Source organism: Pelmatolapia mariae, linkage group LG6, assembly GCF_036321145.2.
Source record: "Pelmatolapia mariae isolate MD_Pm_ZW linkage group LG6, Pm_UMD_F_2, whole genome shotgun sequence".
In the NCBI taxonomy this organism is placed as follows: domain Eukaryota; kingdom Metazoa; phylum Chordata; class Actinopteri; order Cichliformes; family Cichlidae; genus Pelmatolapia; species Pelmatolapia mariae.
In genome coordinates, this window is record NC_086232.1 from 30,473,207 (window position 1) to 30,490,868 (window position 17,662).

At 40.6% G+C, this 17,662-nt stretch overlaps 1 protein-coding gene across 2 annotated transcripts in view; it reads right to left on the reverse strand.

The window, feature by feature from the left end:
* The window catches only part of LOC134629321 (E3 ubiquitin-protein ligase SMURF2-like), a 66,636-nt gene that overhangs the window by 3,154 nt on the left and 45,820 nt on the right, over positions 1-17,662 (reverse strand). Inside the window, exons 9-19 of one of the 2 annotated variants that reach the window (XM_063476559.1) lie at positions 17,136-17,220; positions 15,615-15,773; positions 14,498-14,551; positions 5,508-5,721; positions 2,856-2,959; positions 2,626-2,740; positions 2,093-2,271; positions 1,322-1,459; positions 1,052-1,172; positions 719-920; positions 42-117 (exon numbers count right to left, since the gene is read on the reverse strand). In XM_063476559.1, the coding sequence (XP_063332629.1) occupies positions 42-117; positions 719-920; positions 1,052-1,172; positions 1,322-1,459; positions 2,093-2,271; positions 2,626-2,740; positions 2,856-2,959; positions 5,508-5,721; positions 14,498-14,551; positions 15,615-15,773; positions 17,136-17,220 (1,447 nt within the window). Of the gene's footprint in view, positions 1-41; positions 118-718; positions 921-1,051; positions 1,173-1,321; positions 1,460-2,092; positions 2,272-2,625; positions 2,741-2,855; positions 2,960-5,507; positions 5,722-14,497; positions 14,555-15,614; positions 15,774-17,135; positions 17,221-17,662 lie in introns of both variants that reach the window. The other variant, XM_063476558.1, reaches the window with a different exon arrangement.

Here is a 17,662-nt window from a genome sequence, read left to right on the forward strand (position 1 = left end):
ATAACACATGGATCGGTCCTGGAGATGCATGTCACACATACCAGGTATGGGCTTTGGGCAAGTTATTGGTGTTGGCATCAATCTGATGAATGGTGAAGAGTCTGGGCCCTGCAGCACCTGCAATCAGAGCACAAACAGGATCCATCACCAACATAAAAGTGAACTTATTATGCTTATTATGCTGGTGAAGGTACAAATACTGCAATGTATGTAAAAGTAATCCCTGTGAGCAAAAGCTCTGGATTCAGACCGTTACAAAGACCTAATTTCATAATTTTCCCCACAACTCTTAGATTTAAAAAAACGGATAAGCTGATAATGGCTATGGCAGGCACAACGATTTGGCAGCAAACATAGTCGCTACTCCCACCTGCTGTGCAAACCTTCTGTTTGTGAGAGTCAGCCAATCAGAAGAAAGTTGGCTTAAATTAAGAGGTGGTTTGTTTCAGACAGCAGATGAAGACAAATAATGATCCAAGAGTACAAGAAGATGTAAATATATGAAGCTACACATTAAACATGAAGTCCTACTCACTTTTTAATTTCAAAGAAAACTGAAGGAATTGCCCATTTGTTATATGGAGGGAAAGCAGAACCAATATTTAAAAGTGGGGTTCTACCTTTAAAAAAAAAACTGGGTTCACAAAATAATTTAGAGCTGCAGGCAGAGGCCTGCTGGGAACACACACACAGACACACACAAAGTCGGGTTAAGTACCCTGTAAAGCCTTGAAGCCTTGCAGCGGGACTCTAGATGAGCCAGTAACAAACTGCAGTAATCGGGCCCTCCTCTCCTCGTCAAACGACTCCACGGCTTTCCAAAACCACTTGACGATGTTGGTGTCAGGGGTGCAATGCTTCAGGCGGGTGTTTGACTTCCAGTCGGCGATGTCGATCTTTCCCAGGCCGCACACAATCAGCTGAAAGAAGAGACACTTTTACATCATCCTGGAATTTGTTACAATACCTGAGTGGGCATAGATCCCATCAATATAAATGAAACATGACGATCTTTATGTTTTACAAGAGGTGCTGCTGTCATCTAATGTACCTCTAGTTCCTTCTCGTCAAAGGATTTGAGCAGATGTTGTGGGATAACCTCATTGAAGCCTTTCTGCAGGGCCAGAAACTGAGCCTCAATGCCATGAAGGAAACGCCAGTTCACATACAACCTGCATAGAGCATGAGAGAGCAGAGGAAACAGAGGGTTACCATCAGGCAATGATGCAGAGAAGTGTAAATACAGAGAGCTTGCATGGGCTCAAATTAAACTCTGCTACATGCTGCACATTGTTGTCTTTGGGTTTCTTTTAGTCCATACCTCACATATTCTTTCTTGGTGTCTTCTGTCACAGAGATACTCTTCCCGTTGGGTTTGAGTTCATGTGGGATGATTTCTCCGTAAGCATTGTGCTCCACACAGAAAGTGTGGTCCAGGACGCCAGTGATGTCATTGTCCCTGAGCAGTCAGGGAGACAGAAAATACAGGATGTAGAGTGATAAGTACAAGCTCATTGATTCAGATTTCTTTATCTTTCAGTATTTGTTCCACAGTCACTAAATTAAGAGAATTATACTCCCAGGGTGTTTTGTTGGGGCCATTTGTTATGTCATGTTAATGTAAAGGGTTTTTTTTTGTTTTTCGGGGGGGGTGTTCTCCAGTATTCACCTTCACATGATCAGTGATGTCTGAGCAAGAAACAGAACCGACTGCATCACCAAAACAAAGCTGTTTAACATTAATCAGGCTAAAACGAAGGCACACAAGCCAACACAATTTTTAAAAGCTGCAGGTGAAGGAGTAAAATAGGCTGTTCGTTTCTGACGTCAGATGTTGCGCTCATGTGGCAGCAGGGGGCAGTGCAGTCACAAGAAATGGTTTGGTTGAGGACGAAATGATCAGGTTTTTGTGGGTATCTGAATAAGCGGTGCTCTGAGCTTTGTTTTAATTCATTTCAGTTTATGCAGACATATTTTCCCCCCTGCATGCGTGAAACACCTGAAAGAAAAAGTCTATACTATGCTTTCAACTGTGTGTTGTCAGCGTTTAGAAAACAGATTAAAAGAATGATGTGAAAACAACAGGACTCACAAAATCCAGACGAGGCTGTTGTGTAGGTCCGGATCGACGGATTCCATATCATCCAGCGTGATCGGTTTTCCTAGCAGCTGTTTGTAGAAGGGCAGAGTGAAGCCTCCGTCAATGTAGTGGCCGTGAAACACTGCCATGCCCATGATGCGACCCACAAAGTGGAAGTATGACAGGTGCTCCTGCAGATTAAAACATGGAATAGTAATAAATAGAGGTTTCTTCCATAGCTTATCACACTCAGCTCACCATTAAGCTGAAACCAATGGTGAAAACTCAGATGAGGAAATAATTCACTAGTTCAAATACAGAGACATAAAACAATTTACCAAAATAAAGGTATATTAGTCTCGAATTTAAACAATTAATTATTTAACATAATTCTAGGCTTACAGAACTGAAGCTTGATCATTTAAAGGTGAAGTTGTCCTACCTACCAACCCTATTTCATGTTTTTGCCTGCAGCGATTAGCAGTTTACATACATTATGACATATCTTATCAAATATTATGACTATTAAACCAAAGAATTCCTACTGGGTTGACAGCAGAGTCCGGGTTAATCTGTAGAGTGTAGATATCATCTCTAGAGTACTGGAACAGGCCGTAGTAAGGGTTCAGCATCTCGTGGGACAGCAGGTACAACCACTCCCTAACACAAATAGGGGTTCAGTGTGAAAATGTAATACAAAATAACACTAACAAGCATAAATCAACGTTTAATGATATTTAAAGTACAGGAAAATAAAACGCATGGGACATGTTACCTTGCTACCCCGCCATAATCCAGCCCCTCTTCTCCTCTAAACTTGATCATGAGTCTCTTCCAAAGATCTTTCGGCCGCATCTTCATCACCTGCCGGTACGACTCCTACGAATCAGCAAATTTAACATGCAGGTCAGTAAAAGAAGACACCCTTCAGTATCACATTTCTATGCAATACGACTTAAACAGTGGCACTGCTATCTTTGCTGAATGGAAATACACCAACTTTGCAACTTTGGTTTGGTAGGTGTATTACCTGCTGTGCAAACACACCAAAGACTGTAAAGGAAACCAACTCACACCTTCAGAGAGTCGTGATGTGTGAAATAAACCAGAACAACCAGTACAGTTTGTCACTGTGCCAAGCGCTCTCAAACGCCACGGTCAAAGTTGAATAAGTTTGGCCACCATCAGTGAATTTTAGCTATTAATGAAAACTACCCGACCTGGTAACATAAAGGGAAGGAAGAAAGTTGATCATTTGTGTTTGAATTCAGTAAATTACAACAACACAGGTTTGTGTCTGTATGTGTCCTTTTTGTTTACAGGTTTCTATTCAAACAGACATGTCGGGTGTGTTTTAACAGGCAGGTAGCTTGCTGTAAACCTCGCCTTCCTCTTAGGGCTTCATAGTTTTGGTGATGAGGAAATGAGCGAAACTATTACAGAATATTTTGCTGGACTCCCACTCCAAGTTTTCGAAACTTCAAAGCTCTGCAGTCCTGAGTCAAAGTTTCTATAATCAGACCAGACATGAGAATATTCATTCATGTGCAGCCTAAAATACTACAGAATTACTACCAACATTAAATACTACTATTAAGACGAATTGCTTTAAAACGAACAAAAAACTAAATCCTCATCATCATACTGATCCTGTACAATTAAAAAAAGGTTTTGCTTGTCAAGATCTGTCCTCTAACATGAGTCCAGACGCTCAAAGGCCACCCTGCAGTAAACAATCTCCTGCCACAGCAACGGCACTGCCGCAGCTGTGAAAACATGACAGATCTAGGCTGCACTGAGTCAGCTGCAAGATTCAATTCATCACAAACACTTTAATTGTGTAAACTGAAGTTTTGGAGTCTTAAAAAGGTGCAGCTGATGTTTGGTAAACCACACAGCCAGCACGTGGGAAACAAATGAAACTAGCCCTCCGACTACAGAATGTTAGTGAGCAAAAAGATTTGTGTACAAAGTCACCAAAACATTACTGAGGGACATCAGAGAAACTTAGTTAAAGATCATTATTTAGCTAAACATTGAGTATGACAGAAAAAAGACCCCTCCACCTCTGAAAGGTGCTAAAATGAAGCCAAAATATCTGAAACAAAAATAACAGACCACAGTAAATAGAGTTTTATGAGTAACATTAAGTAAACTGGTTGATTACTTTGGCCTGCCTTATTGTAGTTTGGGTCTGTACAGCATCAGTGAGGAGACGCCTGTGTCTCCATGAGAAGATAAGAAGCCGTCCATGGAAGGGAGCAGAGTTTATTAACTTCAGAGGATTATTTATTTTTCTTCTATATCAACATCTACTCTAATCTACTCTACCAGTATCTGTCATGTCAGGCTTGTAATCAGAGTTGCTGTGAGTTAGCAGTACATGAGCCTACATGCAGAGCTGTAGTAAGCAACTTTTTCTGTTGACTTTTCTGTTTTCGGTTAAGTGAGATTGACATTTGTTTTAAATAATCAAACAGGTGCAATGAAATATCAGCTTGTGGCGCAAAACGAGTGTAACGAGGTGTCACTGTCACTGCAACGCTGCACGAAAACCTCCAGTAGATCGGCACATCAGGTTTTCACACTTTCTCAGACGTTCTTCCTAAGCCGTCACATCAAAGGGAAATGAAGTCATATTCTTCATCGCGCAGCTTGTAGTAATGAAGTTACGTCTAGCTACAAACACTTGCCACTGCTGCCTGAGCTCCTTTCCACACCCCCTCCCCATTACTCTTCAGCTGCTGAAATCATCCAGAAAGAATGCCTCTGCCTTGGTAGAACAAATGTTTGGGAGAGCACGAAAGAGAGGCAGAGGAGGAGAAAAAAAAGGAACATAGAAATAGGTTTTTTGTGGTGTTGTGAAGGCCATTCTGTTCTGCTTTTCCCTGGAAATCATAAAGTAGCTCTCAGTACTGGTTCTGTGCTGCCATGGGCTATTTCTGATGCACATCATAAATGGGGTGAAAAAAATTCCAGTAAAAATGCAAAGATTTGGGGTTTGCGAGCATTATGTTATTGTTTTTAATGCGTGGGCAGCAGTCACATGATGCTTTCAATGCCACGTGATTAATGTATGTGTGTAAATTCTTAGTTATTAGGTTTAATTTGAATACACATGTTTTTGGCTGCGTTCAGACGTCCTTCAGATGTTTTCTGTTATTGTTTGCAGCACACAAAAGTTTTAGGTTGGAATGCCATGTTTATAAATATGACAACTATTCTTAGATAAAACATTTGTAGTCATGCAGTTCATCAATACAGTTCATGGAAATAAAGGTTCAGACGGTTCACTACCTCTGAACACAAAGAAGCGTGGTGTTTGTGTTCATTTTGCATTCTAAGAAGCATGAAGGTTATGAAAAGCTTCAGACCACCTGACTGTGTGTTTTTCCTTGCATGAAAATGATTCTGCTTTATTCCTTACCTCAAAGATCTCCTCACGGCTGACCTCAATGCGGCAATGGCCGGCCTGGGGTTGGTGCTGAGAAAGCTCCTGTCGCAGAATCTTCAGCTTCTGCACCAGGTCTCTCTTGTACTTGGGAACTGTCAGGCACTCCGCCTCTTCTGGTAACTGGGCTGGGGACAGGGCTTGCTGAGGGCCACCAGGAGCAACCTGTTCCTTTAACTGAGTCGGATGGCTGAAGGAGGTGAGATGATCAGAAGAGAATAGAGGAAAGGGAGAAGAGCATGGGAATAGATGGAGGGAGGGCATGAAAGAAAAGCAGGGGGAAAAGAAAAGAACAGCGGTTTGTCAGTATGACCCATCAGTTATTTTAAAATGTTTGTCCTTAGATGTTCTTTCCTGAAAGCAAATTACTATTGTGTGATTGTTTATACAAAGACAGAGGAGATATGTCCGGTCGGGAATTCCCTAACTCCGCCATCCACTAACCACAGGACCAGGGAGTTTTGTAAGAAATTCCCTCTGAAGCCCTCACCCGCTTCACTGGTCTTAAAGCAAAGAGTGCTAAACAGAGCTCTAAGCCCTGAGGCAAATCTAATCCAGACCTGTGGACAGGCTGAACCTTTGCCCAGACATTTGGTAAATATCACCACCAGGAAAGAGAGTGAGGGAGATAAACCCTGAGTAAGCAGAGAGACACAAACAGACACAGAGAAAGAACGGGGGGGCAGGGTACGAACATTTAGACAGGACAGTGGTGTAAGAGTAGCTGGCGCCTCCGGCGAGCTCAACTGGACCGATAAGTTGATCTGTTCTTTTCCTCTTCATGTCAAACTTCACCTACTGTTTTGAAAAACACTCTCCATCCCACAAGTCTTTACTTCCTGTTTTAAAGCTAGAGAAGTCCGTGGTTCCCAGTAGGTATCACTGCCCACCAACAGAGCTTTCATCTAGCCCACGGAGCTGCCCTCCCTTTCCATGCAGTTCAAGCTAAATTCGTTTTGCTAGATGTCCATAGACCTGGAGCTACAGATATGGATCATATGTGAATATCTTCACATTTGGGGGGGAAACAAACACTTTTGGAAAAAAGGACCAAGAACTAAAGTACGATACTTTCACATCCTTTCTGTAGAGAAAGAAAAACAGAGCGGTTACAGGACTATTCATCATCAATTTCTAGGACAACATTTCAAAGAAGAAAGAGGGTGAAGGGAACAAGGAGCGGGTGATCCTAGAGGCGGTGGAGGAAGAGATTTCAGCTGTTGCTGTAGCAGCAGGTGAATCAGGATGTGAAAGTGCCACTGCTTCATCTCCAAACTCAGGCTGGTAAAGAGCAGGAGTCTTTAGCTCTCTAGTCTATCTGAGCGGTTCTCAAATGTGTGTATCAAAACAACCTCACTTTAATTCTAAAACACAGCAACTGATGTGCTTAAATAACTGGTTACATCCACACAGACAGAGTGTCAACAGAGTTTGCTAACTATGAGACCATCAACATAGCATTTTTTTTTTAAACAAACAAAAAAAACCATTGAGGCCCTTATTTTTTCTCCTCTTGTTTAACTTCTACCACCAACTTAATTATTTGAATTTTTTAAAGCCAACCGCTAAAGTCACCTCTAGTTTTGCTCTGAATTTAGATGGCAGCCTAAAAAAAACAAAACCCATAGTTTCATGATCCTGATAGCGCCTCTGCTCGTCTCCGATTAGAAACTGACTGGCCATTTTTTAAAATATTTTCTTTATTTTTGTCATTTTCTTACTTGAACTAACACTCTAAATAGATTTTTCATTATTGCCCATTTCTCTCAATGTGTGTTTTTCTTGTCCTAACACAAAATAGAAAACCACCCTTTTCCAAAATGCAGTTAACTATAATTCCAATTAATGCATTCAGTTCATGTTTGTGCGGCAGCCCTGCAGTTTTAAGACAACAAGGTCTATTGTGAGGAAGGTGGAATTTGACACTGAGGCACTTGAATGCTGACCTTCATCTTATTTTGCCCCCTTTGTTTTCAGAGCTTCTATGTTCCAAGAAATATTTAGATATAGCCTATGGAACGTGAGCCATGGTGAGGATTCATGTTCTAACTTCCTCCAGCCCTCACTGTGGTTTTGGTGGTGAGATGCCTGGGTGGGCCTCGTAAAAACAAACTCCATCTCTCCCTTGAGTAGGGCAGCAGCCCTCATTTTCCTGCGAGGAGACATGCAGGCAGCAGACGACTGCTTTAAAAGAAGCTACTGTCCTCTGCTGGGAGTGTTAAGGCTGCTGTTGACTAAACAAAGACAGCGAACTAAGCGGCATGAATTGAAACAAAAGAATGAGAAAGAGAGGCCTTCCAATGCAGCATCACATATCCACCCACTTATTCCAACACTTAGTGTACACTTGGGTTGTTGGGATCAGTGGGTTGAAAAAGGCCCGTCTATCTATGAGGGCTTTCCAAGCTAAACGGGTACAGTGTTTCACCAGTCTATCCCTGTATAATCAACTCAGCTGCTATTTATTTTATTGGCAGGCGCTGGGGCTCCTAGCATGTCAAAGAAAGGGTAAGACTGCAGTACAGCAGTCTTGAAAACCACTTTTAGGAAGGAGGAGGGGAAGAAAAGATGCCTTAAAACAAAACGGAATGAGTTGCTTTTGGCTGGAGGACTCAAGAACCATATAATAAAGCGTAATTTCAGCGCACTTTTTCTTCTGAGGGCACAGTGCAATTAAAAATACGTTTCGGCATAGTTCACTGTCTCAAGTTCCCAAATGGGACAAACTCTGCATATTTGATGGTAAATATAGAAAATACAAGCACAGCAAAACTGAAAATCTTTCCCTGAGCCAAAAAAGAGAAATGGTTCTTACTGATGTGACAACTGTGAAATATGATGAGTGGGGAAAAATCTAAACTTTCAAATTCAATCTAAAAGACACAGGATTGTGTTATTGTTATTCCATGCTAGAGGGAACAGGAAAAAGAGGCTGTAAAGGTCAAGAAATTAAGACGCAAACATTTGCACGAACTGGATGACCCACACCTGAACCGGCAGAGTCATGATAGCCTTCTATCCTCTCTCTGTACTTGCAGGCTGTGTGTGCAGAGCTGCACGTCTCTGTGTGAGAAAGTTTACTTGCTGCTTTTTACACTGCAGCTTGCACAGGTGGGATATAATGAGTGGTGACTAAGTGTAGTAGTGTTAAAGCCACATGAACACACCCACTCTGACCCCCACCCAGCCCACAGAATCAAAGGGCCCTTTAATAGTGGGGCTATCAGGCTGGTGCCATGCTCCTTACACTTGCCTAAAATGCATAAGAGAACAGAAAGAGCGGGGAGAAATGTCACTGTCGTGCGTCTTGCCAGTGAACCGTGACCTTTGACATTCTTTCTAATTTTAAAACCTCCCACATCTGCAAACTTCTGCCTTCTCTAAAAGCAGATACATTACAGGAAATAAGCACTAGACAAACTGTGGATAGCCTGATGATGAAAATATTCTGTGTATGAAGACATGTTCTAAAAATAAAGGATTAACATCATTTTCCATTTCTGATCATTATGCGATTTCTGATTTAATTAGAATTTTCAGCATCCCATGGATACTAATGCCTAGCTAAAACTGGCAGAAATTACACTGTATATATTTGTTAAGATGGATTTTTTTTGTTGAATTTTAGGCTTTAATCCATGTAGTCTTTTCTGTTTGCTCTTATACTAAAGGTTCCCTTTCAGGTGGCAATCACTGTACTGGTGAATCATGTCAGGTTTAGAAAGTACAGTAGAAAAAGTCAAAATCCCCGCAGCCAAGTAATTTCCATTTAGCTCTACAGGTTATTATACTAAATATAATCATAACTTCACAAAACATCAATGCAAATGTTGATATAAATGCCATCAAGATTTACTGCTTGGTTGGGAAAATACCTGCTGATGCCCAGCAAGGCCCAATCCAGCGCCACCTAAAAATACCTTCAAGCAAACACTGATGTAATTTTTCAGACATACTCTATGAGTGGGTGCAAAGCAGGAAGCTAAGTAGGAGAGACGGTGTGGCAGACCACAGTAATGCAGCCGTGTCTGACTGTCTGACTATTCGAGCCCTGCATCAGCTGAGGTCAAAGGCAACAGGGCTGTGAGTCTTATTTAAATGAAGTGTATAGGATTACAGTTTGCATCCCAAATCTGCTCCATGCATCTAATACTGCAGACTAAACATGCTGTTATTACAGAGAGGAGGAATCTGAATCATGAAACAACAGAAAGAGTGCAGAAATGTGAGGTACTCTAGCTAGAGCAAGGTTCCAGCCAGCTAAAACGAGTCAGCGGTTTTTTGTCACTGGAGTTACCAATCAAGAAAAATATTGTCTGCCACATCACATAATTTTTTCGGCTGCTGTTTACGACATTGCGGCCTGAAGCACCAAAGGTTGAGCTGAGGTCAAGGATAATAAAAATGGAGCACATGTCTGCATTAGTTGCAGTGCAGTGAGTCATGGTGATATGAAATTTGGTTTAAAAAAAAAAAAAGAACGTGAAATTTTTTTAAAGAGCTTCAGGATCGATAGAAAGATTTTTTTGGAAAGATCAATGTTTGATGGCGTGAAGTGGGCAGTAAATCTGCCAGAGACAAGGAGTTGACTGAGTTTATATTTGTTCCATATCTGATCTGCCTTCCTCGGTGTCTTTTTAAAAAAGTCATCATTTTTTTTCCACTCTATAGTCAGAATCTCTTCATTGTTTTTGAGTGGCCAAGAATTTCATTCTGTGCCTGTGTGACAGAAAATGACAGGAACATGAACTGTGGTAGTGGAAGGAAACACACAAACAACAACTGCTTTTCTTTTCCAATATGCATGCAAAATTTCCTGTTGTGCTCTCTCCTCCTGCGGTGTGCATACTTTTGTTAAAACCCATTCACTCTCACTGAAATCAATTCTTGCTGCTCTGAAATGGAGTTTCATGCCGTACTTAAGTGCGTGCTTGTATGTTATAGACCAAGGAAGTAGGAGGAAAAGTTTAAAAAAAAAAAAAAAAAAGGTATCTGATCTCAACTTGGCTGATCTCTCTTTCGAGGTCATCTTGTGCGTGACTGGATAACTTTTTTAGATGTCTCAGTGGAAGTCACTTTCTGTATCCTTACACTTGCGCTTCTGTGATGTGAGCTGGATCTCCTCCAGAGTGTCAAAAAGATTCTTCAACTTTAATTTTATTTAGTGGAAGTGGAAAAGCTTACTGGGAGCCAAGTGTTACGAGTGGGACAGGTGGTGGGGCAAATATTTTGTTGGTGTGTTCTCAGTGTGCTCGATGTTTCAGCCTGGCATTAACAGTCTGACCCTGTGGGCGATGACTTCATATTGCACAACTCAATGAATACAAAAATAAATGACATGAGGAGGATCCTCCTGGTCCCACTCCTCCCGTATGAGGCGTTGGGAAGGTTACTTTTAAAATGTATTCCACTACAGATTACAGAATACATGCCTCAAAATGTATTTTGTAACATATTCTGTTACGTTACTCAATGAGAGTAACGTATTCCGAATACTTTGAATTAATTAATATATTATGATGCTTTTTACAACTACATGAATGTACTATCGCTGTGTGATTTATTACTATTACTGAAGGTTACTCGCCATACCAATACCAACTAGATTTTTAAATCTTAATATAAAATGAGCAACAGTAGGGTGGACATTAGGTAAGGCTGCACTTTTTGCAGCGATCCCGTATAGAAAACTATTCCACGCATATATAAAACAGGTCCACGGCTCTGAACCGTAGTAAAGGGACCTCTGGCTAATACGTCAGGTTCCGTGTCGGGCTCGTAGCCGAAAATTAGCTTTACTTTGTTGTCTGAGTCAACTTTGCTAGTGAGAGACAGAGAGAGGCGTTGAAAGGCTGCTCCAACAGAACTTATTGTTTCAGAGGAAAACACGAACACAGTGTACAGTCGAGTCTTAATAGCTTACTTACAACTGGGCTCGTCAGGCACTCTTTTTGGCTGCAGTGGTTATTATTATATTTACATGCTTCCAGCTCCCGTTTCTGGTCGGTGACAACTCGTACTTTTCGACTCTCTCTTTTCTTCCTCCCTCGTGCTCACAGACACATAACGGGTATGGCAGTCCATTCTCTCTGCAGCACGGACTACACTGCCCATGAGGCTACATGCTTTAGGACTATGCCTGTAACCTGTATGCCTATTGCCTTTATATTAAATAATTTTTGAATAATAATTTTTAAAAATATTTCTTCACGTCATTATGCGGGCCACAAATAGAGGTGACATGGGCCACGAGATTAAGAGGCTCTAATGCCTGTGTCTCAATGTGTGTTTTGTTTGAGTTTCCACCGGCCTGGAATTACCAAAAATAGAGGGCAGAACCTAACATATGAAACAGGGAAAGACCGCCGTGAAATCCATTTATTTCAACAAAGTAACTGTATTCTGAATATCACCTTTTTAAACGTTAACGGTAACGGAATACAGTTACTCATATTTTGTATTTTAAATACGTAACGCCGGTACATGTATTCCGTTACTCCCCAACACTGCCCATGTACTGCATTCAAGCTTGGGAACTGAGGACTGCTGTGTTGAAACAGGAGACCTAGCTCTCATCACCACTAATGACCTTAGATGTGACAAGTCAGTCAGTTTTAGATTTAATCATAAATCGTACAGTTCAAGTCATCATATTGGGACTTCCAGGGAGAGATCGAAACAAGCAGCTGTACTGGAAGCTGTCTGGGTATGCACAGAAAGATGACCTTGAGGAAGAGATCAGCCAACTTTAAATTAGGTATTTTCATAATACCTTAAATGCAGTTGGGGGCTAAATATTCTTAAAAGTAGATAATATGCAGCAATACTGTTTGTAAATAACAGTGAAGCTTGGCCCTTTCTCTGCCAAGAGTGTGGGAAAGACAAGAGGCGCTTGGTGATTTCTGACTTGCTGCCGACCAGAATTCGCTAAAATAAAAAAAGCAAATCAAAGTAGATGTCACTGCATACGGATCATGAGTGATGACTGAAACAGGTTGCTTTTCAGTTTACAGATTTTCCAAAGAAAATGCTACATATTATATCTTTAAATCCTGACAGCGATAAAAGAAACAGGTCCTGGCATGAAGTCAGCAGAAAAATCCGACACCTTTTCAGGACAGAAACGTTCAAGGTAGAAGCACAAAGGGGATTAAAAGAAAAATACACAACAAGGAGGAGAAGATGTAGAACAAAAACGGTGGTAGTGGTTTGACTGGTTGTTCTACTAGTGTTTACATACCGGCTTAGTAGACAGAAACTTAACGAGGCTGATACTTCCAAATGTTTCGACGAATCTGCTTCACTCGTGCAATATGTGTAAACAGCCTGTTGTGGCATTTGTGCATGTGCATATGCAGCCTCTGTATTACTGCCTGCTGTTGTTTGTGTACATGCCGTCACAGTTCAGCCTCTCACCCAGTAAGAAGTTCAACATTTATCACCACCAAGAAAATGTTGTGTTTCAGTGCCAAAAGTAGAAAAGTGACTAATACTGAACACATTCCAATTTTGAAGAAAAATAAATAAAATTAAATAAAACACTGATTTTGAAGTGCGTTTACTTTTTCCTGCCACGGTGACTTTTCTACTTGAGTACATCAGGGTAGTAATTAAAAGCAATGTTGCCAGTTTTTGGTTATGGTCAGACATAAAGGAGCAGCTTTAAGGCAGCAGATACTATCTGAGCTGAAATTGTTTTTACAACTGTGCAGTTTTACATATGCGAGGTATACCACTGGACCATCACACGCCAAAGTTTTAAAGCCCAATTAAAAATGTGATCCAGCCAATATTCGACTAGGCTCTCTAAACTCCCCCCCCCCCTCTGTAATTGTACCTAATAAAAAATACAAATAAAGAGAGCAAGTGCTTACTTTTACATACAATAACATATTCGGATATTACACATACACCTCATCATATTTCGGCAGAGCGGAACATTGCCCTTGCTGTGACACAAAATTGCAAACTGACTGTCTTTCAGTTTTATTTTCATTAATATCGTGTGCATCACTGCAAAAGCTGCAGTACAAATGACAGCTTATTAATTTTTCAAAGCTCTAAAATGTTGTCTGGACTCAAATCTCACCTAATAAGGAGTCAGACAAGCGGTTAACGATGCTGACTGTGGATAACATAACTGAGCTTCAAATCACAACCAGAGGCTGTTCTGACACATATGGATACTATTTGACCAAATGACCAGATGTTGATTTCCCAAGCATGTCTATCGTGCCAGCCGCTATTATTGCAAGAGGTTTTGACTAAGATTTTCTACCAAAAAAGCAAAGACGGAAAAATCCCTACATCTCTCTGTATGCTCCTCTTGTTCTAATAATCCCCACTGAACACGCTGAAAGTTGTAAGTAAAGTAAAGAGACCTCCCTGACAGCCAAAATACTTCCTAAAATTTAGTCTGTCATGTCTACAAAAATACCACAGACAATTTTGGTGTAATTTTCACTAAATTATGCGTCCGGCCTGCGTCTTCTGTTGAAGAATAAAAGACCTTGTGCTAAGCTAGCAGCTGCTTTGCTAACATGTGTTTAGTATTTTCATGAGTGAGGTTTGGCTTCATTGGGTCAGTGTACTAAGAGCTGATCTTCCATGGAGGCAGGCTGCTGACAGACTAGACGAGCATAATGAAAGATGAACTGACAGTTCTCCGATACGGACAGCAGGCCAGAGAGTGTGTGTTTAAAACTTGCATGGCATCCAGTTGAAAGGTAACCTTGAGAAAAAAAGATTTGCACATGTTTACAATAACACAAGCAGACATGCTCCCCCTTTGGATGGCATATTCTGGTATTATGGTATTATAACAGTGCAAGTCTGTGTGTGTATAGTATGAAAGCCTATGTGCCCTGTGGACAGTTTATCTGTATGTTGCAGATTATGTGCAAGCATATGAATGCTCATGTTTGTCTCTATGCATGTCTGTGTTTTTGTGTACATTTGTGGGTTACCTGAGGTTAGTGTTTTGGCTGTCCATGGCCACACGGGAACCATTTGGACTTGGGCTGCTGGAGAAAGCAGGAAAGAGGAAAAGACAGAGAAAGACAAAAGGGGGGAAAGGAAGAAAAGGGCATAAAAGAGAAGGTGAATGGCAGAGAAGAGTATTGGAGCATTGAAAACATCAGGGGATGGGATTAAAAAAGGAACGGAGAAAGAGGACAGATGTGAAAAAGGACAGAATAAAGGACATAAAGAAAGAGAATGTAGAATGTAAGATCAAACAAGAAAAATGGTGTAAAACAATCCAAAAACAAGGACAAAATAAAGAAAGCAAGATTTTTAAGGTTATAAACACAGAATAGGATAGAGTGTTAACATAAAAGAAAATAAAAACACGACAGAGGAAGTGATAAGGAGGAACAAAACAATAAAAAGAGTGAGTGAACCATATACATATTCATTGCTGGTGGATTTAACACTGTAAGCAAAACACATCCTCTCTTCTCTTGGTTACTCCATACACATGATGACAGGAGTACTGTGGATTTCCACTAACACAATGAGCGGGATGCTCATTTTAAAAATATTAAGTCATTAATGTCCCTCTGCTTCAAATACAAAGATGTCAGAGAAAGCTAAAACAAACCTTAGCAATGCAATAGGCACAGTGAGGTCAGCACTCAATGATGATCAAATGTTGGACTTCTTTTAGAAGAAGAAGAATATGAATGATGTCTTAAATAATGAAAATATTTACTTTATTTTACAGTCATATCCTTGATCAGACTTCTCTGTTACTTTAATGGTTACCTGGTTTCCAAATAGCTGAGGGTGCTTTACAGAAACTACCGTCAGTGAATTATGTGTTTCAGTCACTGCTACGCTCATTACTTTATGATTATAGAGCGACAGCTAATAAAAGGCTACAACAACTATATACCTGTATACTTCCAACATATCTAACTTCATTCTTTGGCATCTGACAGTTGTATGGAAATGGCTGATTCTTATATTACAGAGTGAACAGTACACAATAAAAGCAAGCATTTGTCTGTGCATGCCAACACAAACCTAAACAACAACCATGGGACTGCTCTCAAAACACTGTTGAACAATTGTTAAACTCACTTGAGCACTAGATGCAGGTTAGCAGACAGCCGTGGGTCTGTGAACTGTGTTGTTCGATTGTTGTGGTCAACAAAGTAGACACGGCCGGTGGCAGTGTTTCTGATCTCCCAGCCGGGTGGCAGTGGGCCAAGCTCCTCACAGTTTACATTGCTTAAGTCCCTGAACCAAAAAAAAAGATTAAACTGTTAAAAACAACAATTTAAAATCATATTCTAAATTAAACTGTAAATTCACTCATGTTGCATTGATCAACCCTCTTTAATATAAGTAACTGGATAGCACTGACACCATTAACTCGAGGTAAGATGAAAACGTTTTGCTACTATGATCATAAAAATAAAAAATCAATTACTTAAGTTCTGTTCCTTAACTACAAGGTCATGTCATTAGGTAGCATGCATATGCAGCTACAAGTGGTGAGAATGAAACTTTTACAGGATGCAATCTAAAAACAGGCAGTGCTGGTGCAGAAGTGTACGAGGAGACGACCTTGAAGAGGAGATGGGTCGTGCCACATACCTACTACAATTAATACAATACTAACTACAGTAAAACCAAATAACTGTTCATACAGAATTTTATATGAGGGACAATTTGTTGACATATTTGATGATAGTTGTGTTAAAGGGATAATAACCTGTAACAACACTGTTGTTACCACTGAAATGATCATAATTTTCCAAAGTCCTTGTTCTTATTTCTTGATTCTCCTTCTGTCTTGCAGAGTGACATTTCTGTTAGCAGAAACTAAAGTTGCGATCTGGGACAACGCTGTAGCCTGAGGAGCTTCTGTGCCTTTCCTTGTGTGTGAATCCATTGTCCTTGTGTAAAGTGAGGACACATCACTCAGGCACAAAGCACATGCCTGGCTGCACTCATCGCAGATACTGGGTCATTTTAGCAGCTCTGTCCAAAATGACCAAACCCAGAAGTTTATGCTCTCAGTCGGATGCTATGTGAGCAGAAGCTACATCAAGGTGTAGCCAAAAACATAACGCAACCAAGCTGCTTGTAATCTTTGGGGAATTAAGCAGAGAACTGTTGAGAGTTGGTGAAAAAGCATGATTGAATGCAGAACCATTGGCTTATAGTTTGGTCAGTTCAACAAAAAAGAAAAAAAAAGAAATGCAAAAATGCATCCAAAAATGTTCTTCCAACTCCGCATCAGACCCAGGGGTTGTCCGTTTGGCTGACACTGACTTGAGTCTGAAATTTGACTAATAAGAGTGTTTTTGAACTCAAAAAACAGCAACAAAGGAAGAAATAAGGTCTAATTCCACCAAGTCAACTCCAGTTTGCTCTTGTCAGTTTTGCAGTTTTGTGTCAGGTTTGATATTAGGAATCGAACAAAAAAGACAACACACTGATTTCATCACACATTGAAATCAGTGTGTTGTTAATTCCAGTACAATCATATATATTACACAACTGCATATGCCTTATCAAATAGGAATTGAAAAGGGTTTTACAAGTAAAGGCACAATGAAGATGAAAAGAAACATATGAACACAAATGAGTTACCTGGGCACCCGGGGATCATGCCATGTGCTGACTCCAGTCTGTGTATGGAGGAAGTAAACTTGGCCCTGCTGAGTTGTTCTTTGTTCTGTAACAGAGAGGAGATTCATTTGTCAAAAAAAGAGCACAGAAAAAAGCTTGGGACTGTTTGTGGGACCGATGTTCTGTAGTCTACATGGGTATAAGCAAGGATAGGGAGTTTGTGTATTCTGGAGCAGGAGAAGTCTGTTTATAATTTATGTGACAGCCAAACTGCTGGGACACTGTTGACCTAAGAGTTTCTTAAGGTGTGTGCCAATGTAATCAATTAGTTCCTCTTCAGTCTCCAATAGGTGTATCCCAAGGGGATGGGAAAAATAAAATGTGAGGGAAATTTATCAAAGACTTCCATGAATGTTTTTCCTTGTGGACAATTCGCCGATGCATCCTAGTTGCCTTATTTCACTTAAAGGTTCGTGCGTGCTTTGAAAGTAATCCACCCCCGTTAACCTTCAGAAACAAAGGAAATGGAAAGTTAAATGCTTTCATGT